This window comes from Mycteria americana, chromosome 3, assembly GCF_035582795.1.
Source record: "Mycteria americana isolate JAX WOST 10 ecotype Jacksonville Zoo and Gardens chromosome 3, USCA_MyAme_1.0, whole genome shotgun sequence".
NCBI lineage: Eukaryota > Metazoa > Chordata > Aves > Ciconiiformes > Ciconiidae > Mycteria > Mycteria americana.
The window spans coordinates 90,722,388-90,732,811 of record NC_134367.1 but is presented as its reverse complement, the minus strand read 5'-3'; the positions used below and the strand labels follow the sequence as shown (position 1 = coordinate 90,732,811).

Sequence of the window (10,424 nt, the reverse complement as noted above, 5' to 3'; positions counted from 1 at the left end):
GGCCCCGCGGGACGGCGGGAGCGCAGGTCCTGCAAGGGGGGCGCGAGGGAGCGCGCGCGGGCCTCGCCGGAGCAGGGGAGAGCGGGCAGGGGACGTCTGGGCAAACCGCAGCCGCCTCCGCACGCCCCGGCGGCGTTCAGCCGTGGCCCGTCCTCTCGCAGGCGGCGGGACGCAGCGCGGCTACCGAGCGGCCAGGACCCGGGGAGGAGGAAGAGGCGGGGGAGGAGGAGCGGGACACGGGCGCCGGCGCCGCTGCCGCTGCCATGGTGCCGCTGCCCGCGCGCCCTGCGCTCCTCGCCGCCGTCCTGGGCCCCGCCGGCCGCCTCTCCCGTCACCATGGTAACCGCCGCCTCCCCCCCCCTCCTCTCCCCACAGCCCCGGCGGCGGCGGCGGCGGCGCGGCCCTCCTCGGGCACGGGGGGCCAGCCGGAGGCCGAGGGGCCCAGCCGGGCCACCGCCCTGCTGCGGCACCTGCTGCTCAAGCTGCGGGCCACCGGGCCGGTGACGGTGGCCGAGTACATGCGGGAGGCGCTCACCAACCCCGGCCAGGTGCGGGCGGGGCCGGGCCGGGGGCTCCTCGCCGTCGCGGCTTGCGGGCCGGGGTGCTGTGCCTGAGCACCCGCAGCCCGTAGCGTCGCAGCCGGCCGGAAAGCGGCCCCGCCGTGCTGCTCACCGGGCGCCCGGCTCCTCTCCCCCCCGCAGGGTTACTACACGCGCCGCGGCGGCATCGGCGAAAGCGGGGATTTCGTCACCTCACCTGAAATAAGTCAGGTATTTGGAGAGGTAACACGTAGTTTCTTATGTCTTAAGTAACTCCTTTTCATTCCTAAGTTACCGTTACGTTGTTCTTGGAGGAGGAAGGGGTGTTTTTGTTTTTCTGGAAGATCGGGGAGTCCTTTCTTGTATTATAATTTGGGACACCATCTGTGCTTAGTAACACTTATTTTCATATAGAACTTGTTTATAAATAAAAAGAGTTATGGTAGCTTCCCAGTGTGAAAACTCTACTCAAAAATAATTTTCAGATTTTGGTCTGGTTCGCTCTGGTTTGTGTATCATTTCCAGTAGTGAAGATTGGCTACACGCTATTCTCGATGACACTTTGGTAAATGCACTGTCATGAAGAACGGCTGTTCAGAGGCAGTTGGGCAGTGACCTGCATTTGAGCCTTAAGTAAAAGCTCATGCACCGACCAAAAAAGAGTCCTGCCTGTTTACTGATGGGGAGTTGCTTCTGCTGGGCTGACAGCAACCAACCACCAATTTTAATACTGAAGAGGGCAAAGTTATGTATGATTTTTCTTAACTTTAAAATACGGAGAGAGAATATCTAGTATCTTAGTTATCAGACAAAAAGCAAATGTCACTTTCCACAAGTTCTGAAATTATTACTGTAACTTTTTCTTTGTGTTTTTTCTCTGTCAGTTGATAGGAATATGGTATATTAGCGAATGGATAGCCACTGGCAAACCTAAAGCATTCCAGCTGGTGGAATTGGGCCCAGGGAGGGGCACTCTTACTGATGATATATTACGGGTAGGTGAAAACTAATATTAATATTCTCCATTTCTGGCTTTATTCTGTGACTACACTGAAATCCGAAGGAATGAGGTTTTCCTGTCGGGGTTTAACCTTCCCTAGTACCCAAATCATTTCAGTCAGGAGATTTGCAGCTTAGAATCTAATGAGCATATATGCAAGTTTCTGCTATTCAGTGAAGAGACCAGGTCTCTGAGTTGAAAGCAGAACACAGGCCAGTGTGTGCACACTGCACAGACACGCGTGTCATCTTTCAAACACTACTGGATAGAAGGGGAGGGCAGGAATATTCCATTACAAATTATTTGTGTATAGGAAAGCATTATCCAAACTGAAAACCATTTAGGAGGGTGTTGCTGTGTGTAACTGGGAGGGAGGCCACAGTGCAAGCAATAGGAGGAAGGGGAGGAGGACAATAATACAGGACTGAGGTTGTGTCGGTTCCTTCGGGGATTTCAGGAGCTTATTTCTTTTGAGTTAACCCTTTCTGCTCTATCATGCTTGCATGGCTGTCTATTAATTAAAATCTACTGATTCAAAACCAAATCACTAATGGGATTTAGTACCTCAGAAGGACTTTTCATTTACATATGTAAACAGAATAAAAGAACTCTAATAACCACAGTGAAAGGTAGGATATTGAGCACTTTTTTTTATGGTGCCTGGGGAAGACGGAACCATTTTTCTCCTAATGCTAAACCCACTGTAGGTATTAGAGGAGCTACTCACTTTCAGGCTATTATTATCCTAAAATAGCATTTCATGTTGCTGTCCTTACAACTACATAACGTGTGCTGTACTTTGCCAACTTTATTAGAAGGATAGCAGCTTTTATTAAAACTGATTAAGAAATTCCTATTTTCTTCTGGAGAAGCAAAATGCAGTCTCTTTCACTAAGACTTATTTTGTTAAATGAAAGCCAACTAAATCTTATCTTGAATATAAGTAATGAGATTAAAGGTTAATTCTTAAACCTTTAATGTATGTAGCATGTGACTGTGCCTAATAGAATTCATCTGCCTTTATAGGTCTTCAACCAGCTTGCCTCTGTACTTAGTAAATGCGATGTCTCTATTCATCTGGTAGAAGTGAGTCCCAAACTCAGTGAGATCCAAGCGCTGATGCTGGCAGGAGAGAAGGTGCAGTTAAACCCTGAGGACAAGCCTGCTTACATGAAAGGCATTAGCAAGACTGGAATTCCCATTTTCTGGTACAGAGACATTCAGGATGTGCCGCCAGGTAAGGAGCTTGAACGTCCTGTTACAGGGATGGTGTCCTTCCTCCATTTGCAGTTTTTGATGACTGAGGATGTCTCTGTTAGCCTTCATAATGGGTAAAAAAGTAGTTAGTATACAGATTAGCTCCTACTTGTACAAGTCTGAGGCAGGATCTTGACTTATTCTCGTAGCTGCTATCTATTCTGACTATCTTCATTTTGGGATAGATACCCAATTTCATATATTTTGACTTTTTCTTTTCATGGGAAACCATTTACTGGCTTTACCTGAATTTCCTTTCGTGAGATACTGATCTAAAATTCATGGACTAGAAGCTATAGCTAGCTGTAGAAATGCTGTCTTTGATGTATCCAAGCTGGAAGTAATGATAATTATTTCACCACCACATTAACTAGCTTAATTCATTAAAATTCATAAAAATATTTTAATTTTCAACTGGAAGCTGCTATGGAAGCATTAATAATTTAATGCATTTTTTTTTACCTTCCCACAGGTTACAGCTTTTACCTAGCACATGAGTTTTTTGATGCTCTGCCAATACATAAGTTTCAGGTATAGCAAGAAGATTATTGTAATTGTGACTATCTGCTTGAACACCTTTTTTCTTTGAGGAAGAATAGAATTAGGGTGTCAAGCTAGATACATGCATTGTCTCTGTTAATAAAATATTTCTAACTGAATTTGGACAAATAAGGCTTAATTCAGCTGATAACTGTAGAATTAGTAATTGTTCTTGAATGGAAAAACTTGCAGAAAGGTAAAGATTTCTTTCTGCTGAGATAAGTCTCAAGTTTTTTTTATTACTTGTGCTACATTAATGAAGTTTCTAATTTTCACATTATTTTATGTACTGCTACTAGCAAAGACTGAAGGGCTTTCATTTGAATGGTAATGAGAATAGCAAAATAGAGGCTACTTAGGATTCAGAAGAAACTTTCAACTTCAATTTGATAATTAGTTTATGAAACTCACTGGTAGAATAAAATATTTTTATCTAAATAAGTTAAACGTTGTACTGTCAATAGAAGAGGCAGCATTTTTCTTAATGGCATCATTCATTCCTTTTAATTAAACCTGTATTATTTGACTCTGCAGATGAGTCTCTACCACAAGCTTTTTCCAAGGCAGTTATTGGAATTAAATAGGAATGAATAATTGTTGTTAATAGCATATTATGTTCTTAAAACCTTTGTGAAAATGCTTGACATGTTAGTTCAATCAAATAAACAAGATACTGTTGTACCCGTTAAGAGTGTAAAATGAGTACTTTGGGTTCATTAAACAGAGAACAGAGAAAGGCTGGCGTGAAGTGTTGGTTGATATAGATCCAGAAGTTCCTGACCAGCTGCGGTTTGTCCTGTCACCATCCAGTACCCCTGCGACAGAAAACTTTATTCAGGTAAGGTTATGCCTACCAAAGTTTGTACTTCTATCTTTACTGACTCTTTCAAGTACATTTACTGCTTCCCACTTACTTTGACAGCAAGAGGAAGTCTCTCGATCTATAAATGAGTAAATACAGCTTACCATTTCCATTCTGCAAAACTTCCACAAGTGTTTAACTTTGTATGCTGTGAAAACATAGCACAAAAATAAACACATACATCAAACTTTGCAAAATCAGAGCCTAAATAGACAAAACACTTCAGAGAGCAAACTGAGGCAGCAAGTGACAGGGGAGAGTTCTGTGTCACATGTGTCACATCACCATCTCAACAGGGGCCCTGCCCAAGCCAGGCTCTCAACCTGGTGTGTACTTCTGTGCTATACTGACCTTTAATGGAGAGCATCTAAGATTATTTTGTTACAAAATGAAGTAATTGAGATTAAAACCAACTACAAAGTTTCACACAGAAAGGTCTTTCTGAAGGGTGCACACAGCTGAAGAGCTATTTTCCTTCTTTCAGTACCACAGTAATGCAGTTTCACCTGATGCAGGTATTCTTACTTGTTAGTAAAATTTTCATTTCAGTCGACTATAGGTTATAGAAGAGATGACTGAAATCCAGCACTCAGAAAACACTAATTGAAAGTGACTGTCAGCAAAAACTAGCTCAAGCTCCAGATAGCCCAGAATACACCCCTGGACCTCTGTGCCCCAATGAAGTGACAACAATCCCAAGATGTCAAGTGTAAAGAACTCTCACCCTGTACTTGTTTGCTAACACGGGTGTTTTGATCTTTGAACTCTGCACTAGCCTGAAGAAACGAGAGATCATGTGGAAGTCTGTCCTGAGGCTGGTGTCATCATTCAGAGGCTTGCCTGTCGTATAGAAAAGGATGGTGGGGCTGCACTGGTTGCTGATTACGGTCATGATGGAACCAAAACTGACACTTTCCGAGTAAGTCATTTACCCTGAAATAAGAAGCCAAAATACTTTTTATTTATCTTTTTTATTAGTTATCTTTTTATTTGTCACTTGGATCATTAAGTTCTTGTAAGAGGAAAGGTCTTGGGTGGACAGCATAGCAAAAACTGTGTTAGGCTGCAATCGTAGAACTAATTGAGTTCTTACTTAATCAGTACCCATAAAGGTTTCTGCCAGAGAGAAAGGATAATCTGAGCCCTTGCTGCATTTATCTCAGATTTTCAAAGTATAATTTGCTATTCTCACCCCTTACATGCACAACTAATCTTTGCTAGCCCCAGCTGTGGTAGCTAGGAGTACAGCTGAGTATAACCTTCCAATTTAATTTTTCAGGGTTTCCGGAATCACAAACTTCACAATGTGCTGAGAGCTCCAGGTACAGCAGACCTGACAGCAGATGTTGATTTCAGCTATCTTCGAAAGATGACACAAGGAAGAACAGCCACATTAGGCCCCATAAAACAGCGGGAGTTTTTAAAAAACATGGGCATTGACCTCCGATTGCAGGTACGATAGTGTTTACAGGTACATAAACTCTCCTAATCCACAAGAAATACTCTTAAGCAGCAAGAGAGCTTTTATAAAACTGATTTTAAAACAAAATTGTTCAAAACAACATGTAGGTGTGAGATAAAAGAGTTGCTTCTCCTAGACATAAGTTACTCTGGATCCATCAAAGTAAACTGATTGTATTATATTTAGGAGTATTTAATGCAAAACTTTGCTACATACATCAATGTATGAGCTCTACCAGGTATCTCACCAGTTCTACTGAACATTATGGCACTGTTAAATTAGTATAAGTGAAAAGGATATAACAAGAGATTGCAGGTATGAGGGAATTTATAGAAAAGCAGGAAGGGCTATAACCTACGTTCTTTATTTTTTTTAGGTGCTCTTGCAGAACTCACGTGACACAGCAACTCATGAGCAGTTACTTCACAGCTATGATATGCTGATGAATCCCAAGAAGATGGGGGACTGTTTTAACTTTTTTGCCCTGCTGCCTCACCACAGACTTGTACATCCTGACAAAAAACATAAGCCAGAATCTAAGTCTCCCTTACCACCTGTTGCTGGATTTGGTGAACTCTTACTGAAGTAATTTCAAATACTATAGCAAAATGTCCAGTAACAGTAGCTTTCAACAGCGACTGATTAAATAAAAAAAAAAATCAAAGTAAAAGGAAGAGAGAGTCCTGCATTTTATGGTTTCACACGCTAAATGTTTTGCAATAATGTAATCAGCATATAGCTACATAGGCAGTAAGAACTAAATATTTTGATGGATCTTTGAACTGAAAGCACATGAAATGTCACATTACTTCTCCAGACAATTTTCTCACACCAATCTACGCTTAAGGGCCTAGCCCCATTTTGGTAGGGAGCACTATTTCAGAGTAAATCTAGTACAGCACACTAAACCTATTGACTGACCTACGTAGTAGGTGTAGAAATCAAACACTGCACATACAGAAACCAGTATACACAGAGCAGAGAAATGAACCATGTTTCAGGGGTCTTTCTTACAATAGAGTTGAGTGAAGTATTTACTAGTAGAGTCAAGTTAAAACTTGTCAGTAACAAACAGATGTGCTAAGGAGACTTTCAGGGTACTCAGCTTTGGTACTTGCTTGAAACACAAGATGCCCTGACATTTTTGAAGATATTTTTATAAAGAGAATGGTGACAGGAACGATGCAAAAAGAGTTATTAGTTCCAAAGCACCTGCTAACAGAATTCCCGCAGCAGGGCATATCTAATGACAGATCCTCAACCAAGGAAGCATAAAGAAACATTTACTTCTAAGAACACATGATAGGAGAGATAATTCATGTAAATAAAAAGAACAAGTCTGATAGGGAAATAAATTTTATTTTCAAGCTTATCAGAGGATATTTACAAACAATGGGATGTATAAAAATATAAAAGTACTTGACAGTGTCCTTTTGAGGCTATAAATTTTACATGAGCTTTTTTCTAGCATCATAGCACTATTTCTTGAATGAACGCAACTTAATTCATCTAGGGGTAAGGATATGAAACACTGTAACCTACTGCTGTCAAAGTTTGCAGTAAAGGTAGAAAAAAGGGAATAAACAACTCAGCTATTTTTACTACTCTGAAGAAAGTTTACTCCTAATGTATGTCTGATTTTTTGGTTCCTTGACTATTAGCTGCTTGTGGCTTCTATCATCTGGCCCCATAAGTCTGCATATATGGTCAGGCAATCTCCTCCAAAGGCCAACAGCTTGTTTCTTTGTTTGTATACAACTTGAAGAATAAATAGCTCATATAGTATTTCGGAGCAGAGCAGACTTCAGGGGGAGAGACATCAGCCAGGCCTTCTTCATTGTTGTCCCCTCCTTCCTCTATTCCTGTTGTGCTTTTTCAAGTGACCAAGCTGGCTTTTTTCCTCCCTTAAAACAAAACAAACAAAAAACCCCACAGGAAAACCTGAACTGACAGCTCAAGTATAAAATCTGAATTTTAAAACCAGACTGTATCTACATTATTACAGTTAGGATAGAAGATAGCAATGGCTTCACTGAAATTTGGTCACTTGAGCAGTGGAAATTGGAAAAAAAAAGCACTGCTTGCTTCCTTTGTCAAGCCTGGGCAAACACTAGACTACCAGTTTCATAGGTGATTGTTCTGGTTCCAAAGATGAAAAATAGTGCCTCTCTGAAGAATCAGTCCTGAAACCCTGCCTTAACAGGATGGCAAGGTTAAGGGACAAATTCTGCCCCTTCTGCATTCCTTTGCACTGCCTTGACAGCATAGAAGGGGGAGGATGACCCCCAGCGTAGGAGGGGCAGGGACTGCCATCAGGCAAGTCCCCTGCACAAACCTGAGAAAAAACACGTGCTAGGAGAGAGGACACGTGGTGGTCAGAAGGGCTGAAACACTCTGCCCGCTGCTGGCTGTAGGAAACTGCCAAACACATTGCACCAATGTTTTGTACAAAGTTTGGTATATCCTAACAGGGAAGCCAGAGTTCAGCCTTTACCAACTTAGACACCTACAAAATTCAGTGGCAGTTAGGTTAAGGGCAATAGGAAAAGAAAAGGTGGATTAAAGACCCAAACCTACCTGTGGGTACATACCTCTGCAACTGCCACTGACTTTACTGCCAGGTCACTGTCATTGGAAGCAGCTGCCAGCCCTGAAATAACCTTGTAAAATTTTATGTATATCTAACAACTTAGAAAAAGTCTGCTCACCTGCTTCCTTACCTGAATAACAACAGTAGAAAAAAATACTTGTCTACACACGCACACACACACACAAAAAAATATTTGTAGGAGAGAGAGGAGATACCCCAAAGCCTCTCACTGACTTTGCAGTTCAAGCCTGTATCAGTATTCTAAAAAGTATTTCAAACCAAGCTCCAGTTAAGCAGCTTGGCACATCAGGGATATGTACAGCCATCCAGCACCTTCCACCAGCACAATGCTGTTATCCCACACAACAGGAAAGATTTCACCTTTTCCATTTTTTAAAATAGGACAAAAAAAACCCTCTTCCATTTACAGTTAGCATTCATGGCCTCAGACTTCTTTGAAATACTGTGAACTTTAACCATTACACTGTCCTCTGAGGGAATCACTTCCAAGGAATATTGCTGCTTCCTCTCTACAGTGCCACAAGTCCAGTAAGTGGTTGGGAATCCATCAACTGAGGCATCTGCATAAAAACTGAATTAGGAGTTGGTTTTGGACTCTTCATTCAGCTCAAACAACAATGCTGAGCACAGTAAAGAGGATGGGAGGGGCTGCAGGTTAAGGTCAGAAGGTAAAGCCCTTTCTCCTACAATCCAGCTGCCCTGGCAGAAGCAACAGGTGATTTGATATCCACTGTTACTCCTAGGTTTGGAGCAAAGTTAAGATACAAGCTAGCAGGCTACAAACTACTCCTGATGTAAGTTCAGGGAACCTTAAAAAAATTAGAAAAATATTAGGAAAATTTAAAAGTCTAATTACTCAAAACAACAGAAGAAAGCTGCTTGTATATTTCCCTATTCTTCCACATCCTTCCGTTAGAAGCTGTTTTTCCAGAGTGAAAGAATATGCTACATTAAGTCTTGTGTGCTCTCTGTGCATTACTTGTGTAGTTTTAAGGCAAAATGCCTTTGGTGTGTATCAATGACATGTGCCAGCCTTGCACAGCAACACACTTGTGGCTTATTGCTTTGTTTTAACAGACAAAATAAAAGGACTAGCATAGCTTTGATTGTCATCTCTTTAGATTGTCAGCCAGCATTTCAAGAGGAAAGTAAGAAGTTGTGGGGTTTTCTTTTTTTTGGGTATCTAGAAAAAGTTCAATTAGGGCAAAGGGACACATATTTAACTGTCTTAACAGCAGCAAATTATTCCTTCATCTGTGAAGCTGTATTCAACCTAAACCACCATGTTTTGCTATTAGCCAAGGTATTCTGCACTGATTTCTTTTTACAGTCTCTTTTCACCATGCACAGTTTAGGAAACGGGAGATGTATCTAAGTAACAGAAAACAGTCCTCTATGGCCTAGTAAATAGGGATTAGAAAACCATTACAAAATTCTTACTGTGTAGGCTATGAAAAAAAAAACCCAAAACAAACCAACCTTGAAAAACACACAAACCATTCAATCTGTACACATTACACCTCAGTAATGGCTTTGTAGCCACACAGCTTGGTGAAATGTTACCCAACGGGGCTTATCCCGCTGTCCAGTAACTACTCATAGTTTAAGTCAGAGATAGAGAAAAGCTTGTCAGAGGACAGTCTACTCCCATGTCAACGCAGGATCCTCTGGGGCTTTGTACGCTGAATTACATGTACAGCGTTCAGAAAGAGCAACAGTTGTTCCAAAACTTATCTTCAGTTTCTGTCTGGAGTGTCCTTCTTTGCTGCAATTTAACGTAATGAATAAATCAAGGGTCTTCCTCCATGTCATCTGGATTAGGAGCCATAATAAAATGCTGGGGGTACTCAAGGTTGTGTTCATAAGCATGTTCTTTCCAGCGTGCATCATCACTCTCATGGGTAATGTAACGCTCTCCAATGCGCGTTTCAAATTCTCTGAGGTCAAGCCAAGTCTGATAATCCTAAGGAGTAAGAGAGATTTAAGGAAGCAGTTTAAGAAACAGCAGCACTAGATTCCCACAGATAAATTCTGCAGCTTGTCTCTACTTTTAGTATAAATAGCCATATGATATAATCAATAAGATCTGGTAAAAAGCCCAAACAAACAAGCAAAAACACCAGCACACACCCAAACACACCTCCCCCAAAATA

General features: G+C 41.7%; 2 protein-coding genes across 7 annotated transcripts in view; one reads left to right on the top strand and one right to left on the bottom strand.

Moving 5' to 3' along the window:
• Positions 1-137: 137 nt before the first annotated feature.
• NDUFAF7 (NADH:ubiquinone oxidoreductase complex assembly factor 7) lies at positions 138-6,844 on the top strand. Its single transcript, XM_075496067.1, has 9 exons — positions 138-548; positions 702-782; positions 1,424-1,534; positions 2,566-2,776; positions 3,269-3,327; positions 4,061-4,174; positions 4,974-5,117; positions 5,478-5,651; positions 6,037-6,844. The coding sequence occupies exons 1-9, from the start codon at positions 264-266 to the stop codon at positions 6,247-6,249; spliced, it is 1,392 nt and encodes a 463-aa protein (XP_075352182.1). The 5' UTR covers positions 138-263; the 3' UTR covers positions 6,250-6,844.
• Positions 6,845-7,002: 158 nt separating this feature from the next.
• Positions 7,003-10,424, bottom strand: part of PRKD3 (protein kinase D3) — a 48,480-nt gene continuing 45,058 nt past the window's right edge. For all 6 annotated transcript variants that reach the window (XM_075496064.1, XM_075496060.1, XM_075496066.1 and 3 more), the window contains one exon: positions 7,003-10,234. In XM_075496064.1, coding sequence (XP_075352179.1) covers positions 10,061-10,234 — 174 coding nt within the window. In that variant the 3' untranslated portion in view covers positions 7,003-10,060. The remainder of the gene's footprint in view (positions 10,235-10,424) is intronic.

What these genes read in the sequence shown, in the direction of transcription:
- NDUFAF7 (XM_075496067.1), top strand. Translation starts at nt 264, where the DNA reads ATGGTGCCGCTGCCCGCGCGCCCTGCGCTCCTCGCCGCCGTCCTGGGC. An exon ending in TAAGTCAGGTATTTGGAGAG is followed by an intron (nt 783 to 1,423) that starts GTAACACGTAGT and finishes TTTCTCTGTCAG; the next exon opens with TTGATAGGAATATGGTATAT. An exon ending in TGCCAATACATAAGTTTCAG is followed by an intron (nt 3,328 to 4,060) that starts GTATAGCAAGAA and finishes TTCATTAAACAG; the next exon opens with AGAACAGAGAAAGGCTGGCG.